Source organism: Vitis vinifera, chromosome 5, assembly GCF_030704535.1.
Source record: "Vitis vinifera cultivar Pinot Noir 40024 chromosome 5, ASM3070453v1".
Lineage (NCBI taxonomy): Eukaryota > Viridiplantae > Streptophyta > Magnoliopsida > Vitales > Vitaceae > Vitis > Vitis vinifera.
In genome coordinates, this window is record NC_081809.1 from 965,734 (window position 1) to 984,114 (window position 18,381).

An 18,381-nucleotide genomic window follows, 5' to 3' on the forward strand; every position below is an offset into this window, starting at 1 on the left:
TATCTATCAATATAATTAAATTAATTTATTGATAACAATTTTTTTTTAGATATAAAAAGTTCACTTTAATTATATTAGTTCACATTAACACATTATTTTTAACTAAATAAAAAAGTAAAATATTTTGATTTTTTTTATTAAGCTCACAAACAATTGCTAATAAAAATTTTATATTTAAAAATAAATAAATTTTAGTATAAAATGATTTAATAATAAAAATATTTATTTTACACAGATGGTAAAAATAGAATAAATTTTATTAAAAATATTTTTATTAAATAAATTAGTTGATGTTTAGGTATTTTTAAGTTTTAGTAGTTTGCAATTTGTATTGAACATTAATAAAAAAATAAAGTTATTAAAATTTTTCTATTTTTCAGTAACCATATATTTCATAAAACACCCTTTAAAATTTTCATAATCTATAATTAAAGAGTTTTATTTATTTTTAAAATAATAAAAGAAGACAATTTGTTAGAGGCTAATGAAAATTTTTAAGAAGTCTTTAGTTCATTAAAGTTGGTTGCGAACTAAGGTTATAAAAATAAACTAAAACTTTTAATACTTGGTAATTAATAATTATTTTCTCAAATAAAAATCCAAATGGTCAGAGCCTTGGTAATTGTCTCCATAACCAGCGATCCGTTGATGCAACGTGTGGTCTCTGTCCAATATTTGGACCCAGAAGGCGCAACCGTGGCTCGTATTATAAACCTATAACAAAGGTCGGACATATAGGGTGGCTTAGTTCACGAGCCCGCATGTTTTTCCACGTTAACCATCATTGTCCGCTCACCCACTGTGGCACGGTCACGTGCTTCCAGAGTAGTCCGCGACGCACACGTGTTTATTCTCCAGGCATCAATCAAAGGAATCTGTGTGCGTCCCTCAGTAACAGCCCCGTATGGGTCCCACTCATAGACAGGCTCCGGTCCGGACGAATAGAGATGGGGAAAAAATAGGAAGCGCGTGGACTTGCGTTCTCACGGTGGCTGCTGCGTATTTATTGGGAAAAAGAAGGGGTAGAATGGGGATTTCGGGGTCTCATAGACATGGGTATTAGTTTTTCTACTTCTCTTATCGAAGGTTTTGGGGACAGACACTTCACAGAAAAGAATAAAAAGGAAAAGAGCGAGGAAGAGAGAGAAAGCGGGAGGAAAATCGAAGTGTCGCTGCTACGTCAATGGCGGTTAGGGTTTTCAATTGATCGCCCGTATCGGAATCTCCCTCCTGTTCCATCTCTCCATCTCTCTCCCCGTCCTCAAAACCCTAATTCTAAACACTTCAATTCAATCTCTGCAATCTTCAATTCGGGAAGCGAGAGCTGTGATGGGCGCGCAGGAAAAATCCTCCGCCAGTTCCAATTCGATGCAGGTGAGTTCTTCTACAGTTGCTGGCCGTTTGGCTGCCAGGAAATTGTAGGAAAGGAAGTGAAAACTTGGAATCTTGTGACTTATTGGGGTTGAAGTTGTTGTTGTGAGATTTGAAGTTTTGGTTACCTTTCCCTAAAATTTATTGGCAACCAAAGAGTGTGGAATATACAGCTTGGTGATATTTTCCTAAAACGAAGTCAAGACCTACTACTTAGGTCTTGTTTGCAGTTTGGAAGGACTCGCTTGGTGTTTCCATGATAATCAATTTTTATTACAGGCGTTAATTCCGTGGTTTGGTTGTGCTAACTGTTTGTTTCAATTTTTTTTTGGAGTTTTATGTGACTTTAAGACAAGGGCTGATTATGTATGGGAAGAATTATTTGTTCCTATTTTATGATATTTCTGTCTTGTTTCATTAATTTGAGTAAATCATACATACTTCTTTATGCCTATGAAACATATATACCTCCAAATACATGCCACAGTTGATCTGTTTTGCTTATATACTAGTTGATCTTAAGCAAAGACTAGATATTTATCTTTGTCATGGAAAACAATTATTCATTAGAAAAAAACTGGACTGGAGTATCCTCCATTCAATCTGGCCCTGAATTGTTTCAAAAAGTTTTTTCTATATTAGGGCAGTTTACACTTGCAGTTGAACTGTTTGATTAGATGTACTATCCTCATGCATATGGTATCCGCAAAAGGTTGAAGTCAGGTCTGTTCTTACAATTTCCTACATGTTAATTGTTGGATAAGGGAGTACAATGGAAATCATCTGAGGGATTGTTTAAGCTCAACCTAGAAAATTTTTGGTCAAGAACAAATGTGAAACCATGCATGACATTGTTTGAACTCAACCTAGAAAAACTGGGTTAAACACCAGTGTTTTTGAGCTTGAGGCAAGTTTTTTCACACATTAATGAGCTTTAGCTTAGTCAGAGCTGCAGTAGTAGTTCAAAAATCAGTTTCCCTTGGCTTGTTAGTAGAACAGAAGTAGTAGTCTTTGTCTCTGTCATGCTGAGCATGAGATTTGGAATAAATTCATCAAGATTTTGTTGATGCATATAACCTGATGCATAGCCTTTTTAGCAAGTCTTCCTGTAACCTAACTACGTGCTGACAAGAGTCACATGACTGATGATTTTATCCATTATTGTTGGCTTGGGTTTAAATTCTATGTGATTTACTTTATTTTCTCCCTTGTTGGGAAGTTTCTGCAACTCGCAGCACTATGTTTCTATCTTTCAGATTAAACCACTCCTATGCTTTTTCTGAATAACTAATCTCTTTTACTGCATTATATTGCAAATCTATACCATTAGAATTTCAAAATGTTGCACTGAGCCACTGTTGCATGGCACTGATGTGATCAATCTTATATTCAGTTTTGTCCTACTTGTAAGGGAAAACACTCACATTACTCTAGAGTGCCTCATATACTCTACGAAATGTATCACCTGGTGGTAACAGCCTCACATTCTATCATTAAATCTTTCTCTTTATACCATATTATTAAGCGAAGTTGGAGTTTTTCATTAGAAGGAGTCTCCATGGAAGTGGGTTATCTTTAAATTAGAATGTGTATTTTTTTTTTTAAAAGATGGAAGGAGAGTGAAATACTGAAAGGATTTAGTGTGTGGGGACTCATCTTTACTTGCTTCTTTTCCCTTGTTGTATGCCATAGCTACCTCTAAAGATGCTTGGATTGAGGATTTGTAGGTGCAGTCAATTTGAGTGAGGTCATTGGAGTCATTTTTTTGAGACAGTTTCATGATTTAGAGTTGGAAACCTTTGAGGCATTTCTTTCAAGATTTGAAGTGAAATCAGTGAACAAGGATGGGGGAGGATAGGGTGGTTTGGATGGATTTGAAGAGCAGAAAGTTTTCAGTCAAAGCTTTCTACTTCTTTTTGCCGTTAGGTAGAACAGAGCCTTTTCCAGTGGGAGCAGTTTGGAATTCTTGGGTTCCACTGAAAGTGGGTTCTTCGCTTGGGGAAGGTTTTTTAACCTTGGAGAAAGATGGATCTTGGTGAATAGATTTTTTCTTCAAAGAAGAACGAGTCGACTATATCCTTCTTCATTGTGCTAAAGTAAGAATCTTATGGCAGTTGGTGTTCTTTGTTTGGTATAATGTGGGTATTGCCTTCTTCAGTTAGAAAGACTCCTTTGAGTTGGTTTGGATCCTTTATAGGAAAGAAGCCAAAGAAGGAATAGAGGATCACTTCTTTGTGCTTATTTTGAACCATTTGAAAGGAAAGAAACCAGGGGTCATCTGCATGTCTAGAACAACCAGATCATGTGCTTAACACTGTTTTTTTGTGTACCCTTTTGCTTTGGACTAGAGAGTTCATAGATGAGGTGTCAAATGTCTTTGATGACTTTTATAGATTTTTTTTTTTTTGATCAGTAAATGAAAATAATATTGAAAAGAGCTAAAAAGGGCGCACCAGAGTACACACGATATATACAACAGCAGCCAAAAAGCGCCAAAAAAGGGGGAGAATTTGTTGGGTGCTTATGAGGGGAAGGGAGTTTTTTTTGTTTCTCTCTTCATGCTTATTGCCACTTGACACCCTCTGTATACATCATGTGTACTTTAGGATGCCTTTTTGCTTAGCATAGTTAATAATATCTTTTGCTTGCCTCTTAAAAATCGATATGTTTGAGTCTACATACAAGGAGGCTATATGCATAGGCACCATACACTAGGAAGAATATTTCCCAAGGCAATCCCTCCCTTATTATCTATATAAATCTTTGTATTTTCTGTACCATAAGCATTTTCTTGTATACATGCTTATAGATGCAGACACTATACTACAAATAAACTCTAAATGGCCTTTAAATGTGTACTACAAAGAGATATCTCATATTTATCAAGCTAATAAAAAAAAAAAAATCTCATATTTATCAAACACGGATAGCTGCTTTATATTATGTAGCATAGGAGCTCGGCATAGTTTTAAATTTGAATTTCAGTACTAAAGTGGTGATTGCCTTTTGAGAATCGATTTTGTTGATGGGTGCTAAACTTGTTGGTTGAATTGCTATGAAGTTGGCAGATTGCTGATGCATCTCAGGATCCTTATGAGGCTTTGGAAATTAGATCATGTCTTTTGTGTTGCTTGTGTCATTCACTTTCATGGCATTGCTGTTCAATTTTTATCTATTCTATTGCATACTTACGGCTATGAAAACATGTTATTTGCTTTTGAATGATCATAGTACTTACCTATTGTTCATATTGGCAATCCGTTGGCTTGGTTAAAATGCTGTCATTGTGATTACCTTGTAGCTAGTTTAAAACTTGGTTTTTTGTGCATCCTACTTTAGAACATTATGACCATTCTGTTTTGGTTGTCTTTTTGTGGGTTTCTTCATACTCAACCTTAAATTTCTGGAATATTTTTTCACTGTCTCTTTTTTCATATTGAATAATAGCACAAATGGTCAGCATGTCCCAACTAACTGCTTTTGTGTTTCAGCGTGTTAAGGTCTACCGTCTGAATGACGATGGGAAATGGGATGACCAGGGAACTGGACACGTCAGTGTTGATTACATGGAGGTTTGTCTGTAACTTTGATCTTGATCTGGCTTAATGTTTATTTTGCTGACATAAATTTTCAAGTTACTCTGTAACATGTGGTGAACTATCAATAGTGCTTGGTTAAAAGTTGACTTGCATAGTGATTGTTGCAAATGTTGTAACACAGAGAACAGAAGAGTTGGGTTTGTTTGTAATTGATGAAGAAGACCACGAAACACTACTTTTGCATCGTATCAGCTCAGAGGATATATATCGAAAACAAGAAGGTATTCTTATGCTTTGACAATGGATTGTTTAATTATTTCTTTTCGAAATCATTAGCTGATGCAAATTTTCCAAGTTATTGGAATACACGGTTTTTCTCTTTTCATTTTTTGTCTCAGTCCATTTCCAAGTAATTGGGTAGTAGTTATTTATTTACTTATTTTTTAAATCATCGAGTTCAGCTTATAGAATATATATTTTAATCTTCAGAAACAATTATTTCATGGAGAGATCCTGAATATTCTACTGAATTAGCTCTTAGCTTTCAAGAGACTACCGGATGCTCTTTCATATGGTAAGTACAGAGCATGTCTTTCTCATGCTTTCCACTTATTGATTTTTTTTTTTTTACCTTCACAGCTTTTCCCTGTTACGCTATATTGGTTCGTAATGTACTTGTTTGTTTTCTGAATTTATATGTATATGCAGGGACCATATCTGCACTGTGCAAAGGAATCTCCAGTTTAATAATCTTAGCAGTAAGTGAATCCAATAATCCTCTTATTCATTTGAAAGTAACTATGATCCTACTTCCATGTGATTTATTCATTTTATCTTGAATACCCAACGTCTGTAGATCTTGGAGCTGGTTCTTTCCTGGTGAATGAGACAATGGATGCATCTGGGGCAACCCAGGTCAATGGCAATTTGACAACTTCTCTAAATGGTCCAGATTCTATCCTATCTCCCTCCCCCTTTTGCCTATGAACCTTCCTTTAATTGTTCTAGTTTGGAAGTATTTCAACCTATTTAGGTCTCCAAGTGTAAATTACAAACAAGTTCTCAGGCTCTGGACCAGATATTCTTTCTTGATTTTCATTTCACAATTGCAACTAGCTTTGTTGTTGCAATTTCTAGAAGAAAATTGGAAGGAAAAATCCCCTTGCTTCCTAACATTGACATTGTTTGTTAAAGCTATATAACAGGAAAGGAAAACTGGCAGTATAAGGTGATTCATTAAACTGACTGGCAGCATTTTGCCAAGCCCTGGCCTTGAGATTTGGTCATTCAAGGAAGTGGATATAATGTACAGAACATTGGAAGTTTCAGGAATCTTTCAACTTCTTGTGGAAACTATTTGTCTAAGTCCACTGAATTTTGAGTCCATTCGATAAGTCTTTCAGTTGAATCCATCAGCCTGTGAATGGGATTTTATTTATAAGTAAGGCCTCTGTTGAAGGAATAGTTGAAATGTTGTCATACTCATTTGACTTGTGGAACCAAGTTCATAAAAGAAATGACTTTTGTTGCTGGATTTTTATAGCTCCCAAATAAGATCAACGTAAAGTTATGTACCTGAACTCTCCAACTTCACCTAGTGTATCCATATCGACGCAACATGACATGAGTGTGGTGTGACATCTGTCTCATATACTCTTGCTTTGCTTTCGATATGACCATTTGATTTTGATTGATTTTTTTTTTCTAACTTCCCTAGCAAAATTATATTGGAAAAAGGGAGAGTTTGGTGGAAAATGAACTTTTATGTGAATTTTTTTATGGATCAGAAAGAAAAGCTAGAGATGAAAGAAAAAAACGAGGAGTTTTTAATGATGATATTTTTACTTTTGATTGATTTCTAACTGACTTTTCCCCCTTTTCATCACATTATTGAGTGTTCATACTGTAATTGAGATCCTCCTTAGATGAGTTAACGTCTTAAAAGTTGTAGGTGTGAAGGATTGGACACTAGACATATATCTGCAATTGACATCCACAGTCAAACCCATGCAACATAGGAGTAAAGCAAAAGAAAAAAAAGTGCAGGGGAGAGAAGGGTGGGGGTGGTAGTTGTGTTGGGGTTCAGTTTTTTGGTCCAGGTCTCACCATAGGTAAGGTTGTTGTTTTTGGGGGTGGGCGCTATTTATCATGGATCAGGATATGAATGACTTGGTTTGTGGTTGATGCTGCCTATCCATGTTAGTGTGTTCACTGAATGATACTGGGAGGTGGGGTCATGGAAAGCTTTAAGGAAGGCTTGGCAGGTGTTCCATGCTTAGACTTTCCTTGGCAGTGGGAAATGGGAGGAGAGTTAAGTTTTGGCATGATGTCTGGTGCAGGGGATTGCAGCCAAGTGCCCCCTTTTTCAATTATTTAGCATAGCTGTCTCCAAGAAGGGTTCTAGGCACTGGAATTCTTGTTTTGTGATACATTTCCAGGATTGGAGATGGAGAAGGTGATCATGTTCCTTAATCAGATTTAGAAGATTGTTGTGAAGAGGAGCAGATATGATAGGATGATTTGGGGTTACTCGAAGGATCTGTTAAATCTTGTTCCTTAAGTTTTGGACTACATGGAGGGATTGGAATTGGATGACATTCAAAGACTTAGAGCAGTCAGTACAAGCTTCCTTTTTTTTTTTTTTTTTTTTTTTTTTGATTTGGAAATATCAAATATGTTAATAGCACGTAACCGAAGGACACACAAAATTATTCATGGTATATACAAAAGCACCAAAAGGCCAGGATCATCCAAATTCATCTGTCCATTTTTTTCCATGAGGAAGCATAGAGGCAGTGGATAAACTGATGGATGAAACCTTATTTGTACATAACCATGGTGCAAACAAAGTCTGCGAGAAGTTTTGCCAGAAAGCAAATGATATCCATGCCTGTAATGGAAAGTTTGATCATTTGATGGGAAGGGAATGCCAGCTTTGGTTTTCCCTTGCAAGCAACTTTTGATATCTCACTTTGTGTTTGTTGCAACTCAATGAGGTTTTGTCTGACATCTAGCTTTAAGCTCGGATAACTGATTGAATTATTTTTCTTTTCAATTTATTTCTGCAGGTGACTCATTTCACAGCATCAACAGTGAGTTGAGGGAGTTGCCTGCAGTTGAGCTGTCCACCCTTCCCTTGATACTGAAGGTAACATTGGATGCCATGGATGCCTTAGTTCTCTTCATACTTTGTTTCATCTTTTTATTTGGTATGTTATTGCTTGTTATTTTTTGGCCAAGGAGGAGTGTGATGTATGCTGATCAAATCATATCTAAATAAGGCCTATTTTCATTTGTGGCATTGGAACTTTAGCTTGGTTGGAGTTAGCACTTTGTTATTTTTATTTTTATTCCTTTTGTTTTCCTTTAATTTTTTTTTTTTAAATTTTTTATGTCACATTTCCCCCCTTCTAGTTTTGATGCATGGTGATCATCAGGGGACTGATACCAGTGGCGTTGCATGTCTTTTCAGATGGTTGAAACTTTTGTATTTCGTATATGTCCATGTTTGAAGACTACAGCATATGGAAAACTATCATGGCATTGTGATCATTGGGGTGAATTTTAACTTATTTGACTGGCTTTTGAGTGGTGATTTTAGATATTGGTATTGAATTGGAAGTTCATTGAAATCATCCTTCACTAATATCCTCTTGGTCTCCAAATTTCTTTGGGTAATGTTTGTACTTATGGATTTGGATGAGTGGTTTGGATTTGAGCCTGCAAATCCTATTCCATTGTTTGAATTGGAGTTCTATTATTGGATCTGGAGGGTCATATTCATAGTTGGATTTCAGATGCCCTAAATCCACTTAATCAAATAACTAGGGGTAGGTATTATTTCTTCAATCCTTGAACTAGGAAGAATTTAAAGATTTGAGGAGTTTAAACCTAACTTACACCTGGAGGCATCTTAGTTTTGCTTTTGTGACATGGATTTGCTCTTCCTCTTCCATGATCACTTCCTCCTGTTTCACCTTCTCATTTTCTTCTGATGAGAAGTTGTTGACTTAATTGATTTGGATGTCACTATTGTTTTCTGAACTTATCTGTTTTTTATTTATTGGTACTTGAATATGAAACATTTTTACAAACATCAACTCACCTAAAGGAGTGCACGATATATTCACATGCAATTCCGGCATACAATACACGTATGTGATTGGCTTGTTAATGTGTCTTTGCTATGCTCGTATGCATACATGTGTACTTTGATAGGCGAGAAGGTTGGATAGCCAGTTGCAAATTTTGTTTGTTATCTAGGTAAAGTAGGTAGTTCTTCATGTGCTTCTTTCCTACTTTGGTAGTGGCAATTCTCCTTGTCCATTGTAATGTTACATTTACATAGGCATGATCATTTAATTAATTTAATCAATTTTATCTTACAGATAGTGTTGGAGAGTGGCATTGCTGAGCAGATACGCCTGACTGAACTTATTTTAAACGATGTAAGTTTGGATAGATTTCATGCATATGGGCAGATGCAAATATTTGGTCTTGAAAATAACAATAAAATAATCACATCCAACCTCTTCTGTTCTTGTCATTGTGACGTTTTAGCCCTTTAGTATCATTGTGTCTTTTTAATGATAAAATAATTCATTTTTATGCAGCAAGAATTTTTCCAAAAGCTGATGGACCTATTTAGGATATGCGAAGACTTGGAAAACATGGATGGCCTTCACATGATATACAAGATTGTCAAAGGGATCAGTCAGTGCTCTCTTTTTACTTCTCTCTGCTACTATATCTTCAATTTAGGCTCTTATGATTTATCCGTTTGTTGGCACTAAGAACCTTGCGTGTTATTACTTACAGTTTTACTCAACAGTCCTCAGATATTTGAGAAATTATTTGGGGATGACTTGATCATGGATGTCATTGGGTCACTTGAGTGTAAGTAGTTTAACTGTTGTCTAACGATTTATTAATTTTTTAAATTTTGCTTTGTTTTGGATTGAAAGTTTAATACTTCAATCTCTATATTTGCATGTCTGGTGTTTTGAATGATTATGTCTAATCCTTGCATTTTTAAAATGATACCGCTGTTGTGTATGGCATCTCTGTTAACATGGCTTTTTGTACACTGATGACTTTGTTTCTCCATCTAGTGGTTTGAATGAGAATTTTTAGTCTTAGCATTGTGCATGATGTTGTGATACTTGTGTATTTTGTCTTAATTAATAATATGGTTCCTTTATGTTGGTGTCTTTATTTTCTCAATAGAAATCAGAAAACTTATATTTGGTTTTGATAATGGTTTATGATATCTATGATTGTCTTTTCCTGATAAGTCAGTGGAATTTGATTATATCCATAGTTGTATGCCTTTCCCATTTTGATAAGAAACAGAATAAACAGTGTATATAAAGGGACAATTACAAAGAAGGATGAGGGGTTACCTTTCCGTTCCTTCATTAACATAACTACCTTAGTTTTCTTTATCTTATGCAACTGCAAATAAATCTCTTAAGGAGTTTGTATATGCACAATATCCTTTAGCTTGTTGAACTGTTGAACTTTGACATCTCATTTTGCTATTATTTTACAATTCTGCCTTTTTCTGTTTGCAAAGTATATGTGCAAGACACTTATGTTTTCACTGCTTATTTGATTGGATCTGCAGTTGTGTTTTTGGTTATGCATTCATGCTTTATAAGTATTTATTCATCTTTCTAAAGCCACCTATTGTGTTTGCATTAATAACAAAGCCAGATATGTGGGATGTATTATCATTTAAGGTTTATTTTTTGAACATCCATAGGGGCTTCAATTGCATTCTCCATATCAATCAACATGATAATTGCTAAAATGTTTGTCTCAATTAACCTGGAAAAACAGGGGGGTGTGGGGAATGCTTCGTATTATAGTTTAATTGTATGTTGTATTTGAATGCACATCAATGCTTATACAGAAAGAAACAAAATAATTAGTGCATATTGATAGTGTCGACCTGGTTGATGGCATGGTCCATAGTTCATCATCACTTTATTCTATTTATATTGACAGTGATTAACTGCTTTAATTTTCTTTTACCAGATGATCCTGACATTCTCCATGCCCAACATCATCGTAATTTCCTAAAAGAGCATGTGGTTTTTAAGGAGGTAATGTATCATTACTTGGTAGTTGTTTCTTCATTTTTCCTTTAGGTGGGAGTTAGGATTGGAGGGGGGAGGAGGTGGGAGGTAGTGTTTTTTCTTTAGTCAAGAGGTGCATTGTCCCTTTATGTTGCATTTCTGTGGGAATCTTTGTTATTCATGGTTATTATTTATTTTGGGTGTGCATAGGCTATACCAATCAAAGATCCCATGGTCCTGTCAAAGATACACCAGACTTACAGAGTTGGTTATTTGAAGGTTTGGCTCTTTGACGCTGAACTTGTTTGTTACTTGCCTGGTTGTATTTGTAGTGTAATTCTTACCTTATTTCAACTTTTTTAGGATGTCGTTTTGCCTAGAGTGCTGGATGAGGCTACAGTTGCAAATCTTAATTCCATAATTCATTCAAATAATGCCGTTGTAAGATTTTCAAATTCAAATTTGCAGCCATTTTTTAGGTTTCTTTGCTTCTAATCACATTACTTTGTTATAGGTTGTTTCTTTATTAAAGGAAGACAGCACCTTTATTCAAGAACTGTTTGTGAGGTTGAGATTATCAAGCACTTCTGCGGAATCTAAGAAAAATTTGGTAATTGCTACATGGGAATACATTTTTTTTTATGGGTTTGTTACATGGGGATACATTGTTATCATTTTTTTATTGTTTTAGCTATCGTGATGGTAATGTGCATCTTGAGATACTGTGTACGGATTAATTTTTAATTCTTCCTTTTGATGCTGCACATGCCTCTCTTAGTTTTGTTAGTCTTGATCAAACCCTTTTTCTTCTCATTTTTAATTTTTTTTTAGTTAACTGGTGGTCTATATTGACAAAAAATAGAATGCCTACTATAAGGAATTCTAGCATCATGTTTATTTACTTTTTAAACATCTTCAGTTGTTTATGATTATTGTTTATTGATCTTAGACATCTTAGTTTTCACATTTCTAGGATATTATGAGGTTTACGATCCATGAGCAGGTCATTCAGTGAGTCCTGTTTCCTTGGTCACTATCCTAATGAAGGAAGATCTAGAGTGAACTAATTATGAGGATGCTGCAACTGAGATCATCCAAGCTTTGTGGATTTCTGATCATTTTTTTAATTCATTTTTTGTTGCTTATTATCGAGGATAATATTATCCTTGTAACTACTATTTCCTTCTTAAATTTCGAGTTTCTTTTGGGCTGAGTTGATGATGCAACAGAATGTCTTAAATTTGATGAACTCTATTAGGATTACTTAATGACTTGGACTTTGACTATAATTGTAGATATGATTAAATTTTCATATGAAAGAATATAGCTTTTTCCGATTTATTGAATATGGACATAATGTGGTTGATTAAAGAAGTTGAGATATACTAAATTTTCTTCCATTTATAATATCTTAAAATAAATAGTCATGCTTTTACACAAAATAAATAAATAAAATGAAACGAGGTTTTTTCCCCTCTTGATATGTACCATTTTTTTATTTTATTTTATAGATCTGGATAATTTTGTCTTTGTTTGTATACACATTTTGTATTTTGTATTTAAAAACAAAAAGTAGTGAGGACTTCTATATAAAAAGTAGAAATTCTTATACAAAAAGTTTGGACTTAGCTTGTCTTTAAAAATCACTTTAAAAAATTTTAAAATTTTAGGTAGTAAATTTTTTTTAATATCTTAATTTCTTTAAAGAGTTTTCAAATCATTAGGCTTTCAATATAAGGTGGTGTTTGTTTTTTTACTTAATTCTAAATAGAACCTTAATACTTAATAGTATTAAATATTAGGTTGTTTGTTTTTGTAGTATTTTATTTCTATTAAGTATTAAAAAGTAAAAAAAATCATTGTGTTATTTTTTCTATTTAGAAAAAGCCACATATTTTGGCTTTTTCTATTTAGTAAAAAGTTTATAATAAGTCATGAAAAAGTAAAAAAACAAACAACCTAAATTCTAAAACTAAATGGTTTTCAGCAAAAAGCCAAAAAAACAAACACCACCTAAGTCTCTAAGAGGTTTTTTTTGTTATAGATAGATATATATGTAGAAGTTACTACTATTTTCTATTTTTAAAAGTAGAAAACATGAAATGTATCCAAATGGACACTTAATGAGTTTATCTTTTCAGTACTTAAGTGATGTGTGGATGTTTTTTCTGGGTTAACTCAGAGTGTGCTATTCTTATTGACCTTTGTTTTAAATAAATGTAGGTATTTTTCTTATATGAGTTTTGTAGTTTAAGCAAGAGCTTGCAGATGGTCCAGCAGCTTCGGCTATTTAGGTATGCAAATACCAAACTTAATCTTTTATGCTGTTGCTGGCTTAAGCGTTCTCTTTGAAAATAAGTTATAATTCTGTGCAGGTTTTATTTCACATTCTGTCATCTTATATATGTTATTAAAAGTTAAAGTTTTCAATGCCTATAGGGATCTTGTGAATGAAGGCATCTTTGACATCGTATCTGATGCTTTGCAGAGTCAAGACAAGAGACTTGTATTGACTGGGTAATGAATGAACCCAGAATATCTGTCTTTAGCATAAAATTCAGCTTTTCTTAATCTGCATTTCCTTACCATTGATTTGGTCCTAACAAGAAGTCAATTGTTTATGGATGCAGGACAGACATCCTCATTCTTTTCCTGAATCAGGATCCAAACCTTCTGCGTTCTTATGTCATTCGGCAGGAAGGAATTCCACTTCTTGGACTTCTGGTATGTGATATAGTTTTTGTGCAATCACACTGCAACCAAATCAACACTTATGTAAATTAGCATCCATATGACCTGGTCAATTTCCCTCAAAATGCATGCAATTAGAACCTATGTAAGTAGAAAATTATTCATCTCTCACATCCTTCCCTGATCCTCCTGCTCAAAACTAATATTCAGAGGTAAATATAGATAAAAATAAAGAATAATGAAGAGTTGATTAAAGGCCACTAACAAAGCCTTTGGGTTGCATAGTATTGCTTTGAAAATGTTGGAAGCCTTAATATCTGTTCTGGCTGTATTAGCTTCAAAGTTTTCTGATATATGACCCAAGACCATAAATCTAAAGCAACATCACCAATCTCTTTCTAACGATTAGCTTCTAAGTTGTCTTGAGTTTGTAGTTACAATTTAGAGTTGCTTTTGACATTATAGTGACTATGTTTATTCTCTCTTTGTATTTTTTTGTCTGGATTTTTTATTTTAACCGTGTAATGGTTGATTTACAGGTTAAAGGTATGATAACAGATTTTGGAGAGGACATGAATTGCCAGTTTCTTGAAATTCTACGCAGTTTACTAGATTCATACACATTGTCAGGATCACAGGTGCCTGCATATCATTCATTTTCTAGTGACAATTGCATGCTTTATTTAAATTTTTTAAATTGTAATTGAAGTTTCTATTGTAAATTTTGAAATATCTTTGATAGTAGTTCTGCTTGTGATGTAGTAGTTGCATACAGAGATTCTGAGATATCTACCTAAGACTGTAATATGTAATGGAGCTAACTTTTGGATGTTAAACCCAAATATCATATTTAAGTTGTTTTTATTGGAAACATTTACAGAAGGAGTCAGAAAAAATGATGAGAGGCTGTGAGATATTTAATTATTGAACCATCATACAGAAGACATAATTTTGTAGTAAAACTGTTGCAATAGGTTAACCTTCCATCAGATCACTGAAAAACAAGCTTTTATTCATTAATCAATTCATAAATCATAAACTTGATTTTAAAATTTTAATTTCAATAATTCTGTTTTTTGTTATTAGTTTCGTACTCAATGTGTACTAGGTTGCACCATTCTCTGTGCTGTCCGTTATTTTATCCTTATTCTCATATGATAGGACATTGTCCTCAGTGTTGGATGTTATGAACAGATTCATTAGCAGTTTATTTGCAGTACTTTGGTATATTTATTTTATGCTTATTTTGGCACAATGATTGCTGATTATCTAAGATCTTCAAGCCTTACTTTATTTTTTTTCTCTTAATTTTTGCATTTAGACTTTGAAGTCCATGACATATTTGTATCTGTTCATTCAGACTTTAGATTTTGGATGCTTATTTGTATTAAATTGTATATCTGCTGTATTGTTGAAAAAATTGTCATTGAAATTTGCTAGTTATGATGAAATTCCTTCCTACTGATTCTGTATAATGCTTTTCTTTGAAATTAATTAGTGTTTGATGATTTTATTTTATTTTTTTGTGCAGAGAGATACTATTATTGAGATATTCTATGAGAAGCATTTGGGTCAATTAATTGATGTTATTACATCATCATGCCCAAAGGAAGGCGGTGCACAATCAATCAGTAAATCTGCTGGCCCTGATGGAAAAGTTGAAAATCAGATCACCACAAAGCCTGAAATACTGTCAAACATTTGTGAACTGCTGTGCTTTTGTGTTTTGCACCATCCATATAGAATAAAGTAATCTTTTGGATGCTTTGCTGTGTGATCATTTAATATTTGATGTCCTGCTGCTAACAGATTATTTCTTTTTCTGTTTGCAGGTGCAACTTTCTCCTCAATAATGTGATAGATAAAGTTCTGTTTCTAACTCGAAGAAGGGAAAAATATCTAGTAGTTGCTGCTGTTCGATTTGTTCGCACTATTCTTTCCCGCCATGTATGTGATTTTATTTTAGTTATGGAGAAGAAATTGATTGGCTGTCATAAATGGAATTCATATGTTCATTTTGGGTATCTATGTAGAATGAAATGGCATCTGTTAGAACAAATAGAGATCTGAATTGCACTCAATTAGCAGGTGTGATCCCTGTTCCCACAAGGGTTTATGGCATTGGTTGTATTGTACCTCCTGAACTTCTTAAATGAACCCCTGACCCAGTTTACTCAATTATCTTTCGACTCTTTGGAGTAGCCATGTTTTTTCCCTTTGGCCCTTCAAGATTATCTGGGTGCTTTCTTGTGAATCCATTTATCATTGTCTTTATGCATTGCTTAACTCATATCAATTTTCAGCTACCACTTTTTCCCAATCATCTGCTAGATTGGCATTTGTTCTTGGCAGTGTATTTGATATAAGGAGTTGATGTGGGAATTTGCAGGATGAGCATCTGATAAACCATGTTATTAAGAACAACCTGCTTAAACCAGTTGTAGATGTCTTTGTTGCTAATGGCAATCGTTATAATCTGCTGAATTCTGCAGTTCTAGAACTTTTTGAGTATATCCGCAGGGTGCGTTCCCTCTCCCTCCCCCTTCCTCCCCCCATCTCTCTCCCACTTATAGATATTTTGGAAAACTTTTACTGATGCTGTGGCTTCCTGCAGGATAACCTGAAACCATTGCTGAAATATTTATATGATTCCTTCTGGGATCAGTTGGTCAAATTTCAGGATTTGGCTTGCATTAAGACTCTAAAAGTTAAATATGAACAGGTATAGCCCATCCTTCTACGATTTTGTTTATTTATTGATTTTTACATTACTTTGCAATTTAGAAACACATGTTTCTGATGAGTGCATTCACAGACACTAGAGGATTGTGTGGCAAAAGGCACCATTAATGCAGTGGACAGTAGTAGAAAACGAATTGATGAGCGTGCTCTGGAGAAAGAAGAGGAAGACTACTTCAACGAGGACAGGTATGCATCTTGTTTGTTGAACATATAACAATAGAAGCCTTTTTACCAATATTTTCTAGCTCATAGCCACCGAATCTGGATGCTTAAATCAGTGATGAAGAAGATACAGCATCTGCATGCGTGTCACATACCAATAAAGTACAAGCTCAACCTGTTTTGTCCAATGGGGTTGCTGCTAACTACCCATCGTTAAGGTATTGTAATTGCCTCTGCCTTGAAAATTATTAAAGATATCTTCAGAATATATTTACTATATAATCACGTGTCCTTTCATCTTGTAGTCCAAGATCTGGTGGACTGGTTGACTATGCGGATGATGAGGATGAGGAAGAGTACAGACCACCACCAAAGAAACAGCCAGAAAACCTGGATGGAGATGAAGGAGCATTGGAGTCCCTCAAGTTGAAACGGAAATTAGCTTCTAAGGAGAAGGAGCCTGAGCCGGCAAAGAAGGCACGATTGGCCAAAAATCCCAAGTCAAAAGATGGTGTATTTGCTGCTTTGTGTTCGACACTAAGTCAGGCAGTTCTACCCAATAAGAAAATAGCGAGCCCCATTCATATTACTCCTCGCACTACAGATGGAAACCAGAGCACAGATGAAGAAAAGCATCAAGAGGATGAACCCTTAAGTTTTAGAAGCTGTTCTGATAACAGCAGCAGTTCAGATGAGGAAAACCATAGAGAAAAAGAACCTGCTGCTTCGAGAAACTGTTCTGATTGCTTGCACAGCAGCTCGGACAATCGACAGTTAGGCGGAGAGGACTGTCCATTGATACCACCCAAATCCTCGCCTGAAATGGCTGTAAATGGTGCCTAAGTTATGTCTCAGAACCTTATTCAGCAAGGTGACTTTTTCATTCTGTGTTTTATTCAATTGGTGTATGTGCTTGGGAGAATCAGTCCTGGGCTATCAAATGGGTCAGCTTACTCGAGAAGAAGGAAAGAAACAATCACATAAGAAGGGGATAACATTGGACAACGCCTTTCCCTTGCTAGAAGAGGATACTGTACAGTGCCACAAGGGGCGGGAAGTTCATAGTCTCATAACATGGGCCGGCCTTCCCTTCGTCTGGTCTTCCCAATCCCAATGCTTTCAGCTGAGTAATTGTTGCTTTTTGTAAAACATTCATTAGCACTAATTTCCATTTTCCAATTTTCTCCTCTTTTTCTTCTTTGATTCCTGTTTCCTCCTTTTTCAGTTATGTGAACCATATAATAGAAAAGGGGCACAAAAATATTTGCCCCCCATATAGTTCCTCTTATTGTTCAATTTTGTGGTGGGTGTGAGTGTTAGAGAAGGTGGTTTAGTGAGTTGGTTTGAGGCTGATTTTTCTCACGTGGCAGTGGTAAACAATCAGCTTCTATAAACCATTGTAAATTAGGCTTTTTTTATAACCTTGTGCCATGCAACTTAATGACATCTAAAGGATTCTTCCATTCTTGAGCTTGGTTTCGTGTTTTTGTATGTTCGATACAAACAGAATATAATCTTCAATTCACCTCCTCTGTCGCTAACAAGCAACACGGGGGTATTACTTGTGGGGGCTAAACTGATTTCTCTGTACTCAAACGCCAGACCCCAAATTTGGGACCATCAGTCCGATGGTGTATTAAAGCATTCAACATTTCAAGAATCAATTCGAGTTCCAGTTTGATATGATAAGTACTGCTTTGTTTACGCCAACTTTAATCCCATTTGTTGCTCTCGTTGGATTACAAGGATGACAATATTGAATCTATTTTACATCCTTACTTTGGCAGCATTTTTCT

General features: G+C 34.9%; 1 protein-coding gene across 2 annotated transcripts; it reads left to right on the forward strand.

The window, feature by feature from the left end:
• Positions 1-995: 995 nt before the first annotated feature.
• LOC100241492 (uncharacterized) lies at positions 996-18,048 on the forward strand. 2 transcript variants are annotated; one of them, XM_010651227.3, is made up of 25 exons: positions 996-1,374; positions 4,863-4,943; positions 5,092-5,191; positions 5,400-5,484; positions 5,619-5,668; positions 5,767-5,856; positions 7,979-8,058; positions 9,299-9,358; positions 9,524-9,623; positions 9,729-9,806; positions 10,950-11,017; positions 11,201-11,269; positions 11,354-11,431; positions 11,505-11,600; positions 13,214-13,284; positions 13,430-13,507; positions 13,621-13,714; positions 14,221-14,319; positions 15,213-15,430; positions 15,514-15,628; positions 16,071-16,202; positions 16,296-16,403; positions 16,497-16,609; positions 16,702-16,803; positions 16,891-18,048. In XM_010651227.3, exons 1-25 carry the CDS (start codon positions 1,330-1,332, stop codon positions 17,426-17,428), a joined length of 2,748 nt encoding a protein of 915 aa, XP_010649529.1. In that variant the 5' UTR covers positions 996-1,329; the 3' UTR covers positions 17,429-18,048. The 2 variants fall into 2 exon arrangements, with proteins under 2 accessions (XP_010649529.1, XP_002276905.1); XM_002276869.5 differs by lacking the exon at positions 5,767-5,856.
• Positions 18,049-18,381: the final 333 nt, after the last annotated feature.

Excerpts from the sequence above, each read along its gene's own strand:
- LOC100241492 (XM_010651227.3), top strand. The coding sequence starts at position 1,330 with ATGGGCGCGCAGGAAAAATCCTCCGCCAGTTCCAATTCGATGCAG. Across the intron at positions 5,192-5,399 it reads TATATATCGAAAACAAGAAG|AAACAATTATTTCATGGAGA; the intron begins GTATTCTTATGC and ends TTTAATCTTCAG. Across the intron at positions 11,601-13,213 it reads CGGAATCTAAGAAAAATTTG|GTATTTTTCTTATATGAGTT; the intron begins GTAATTGCTACA and ends AAATAAATGTAG.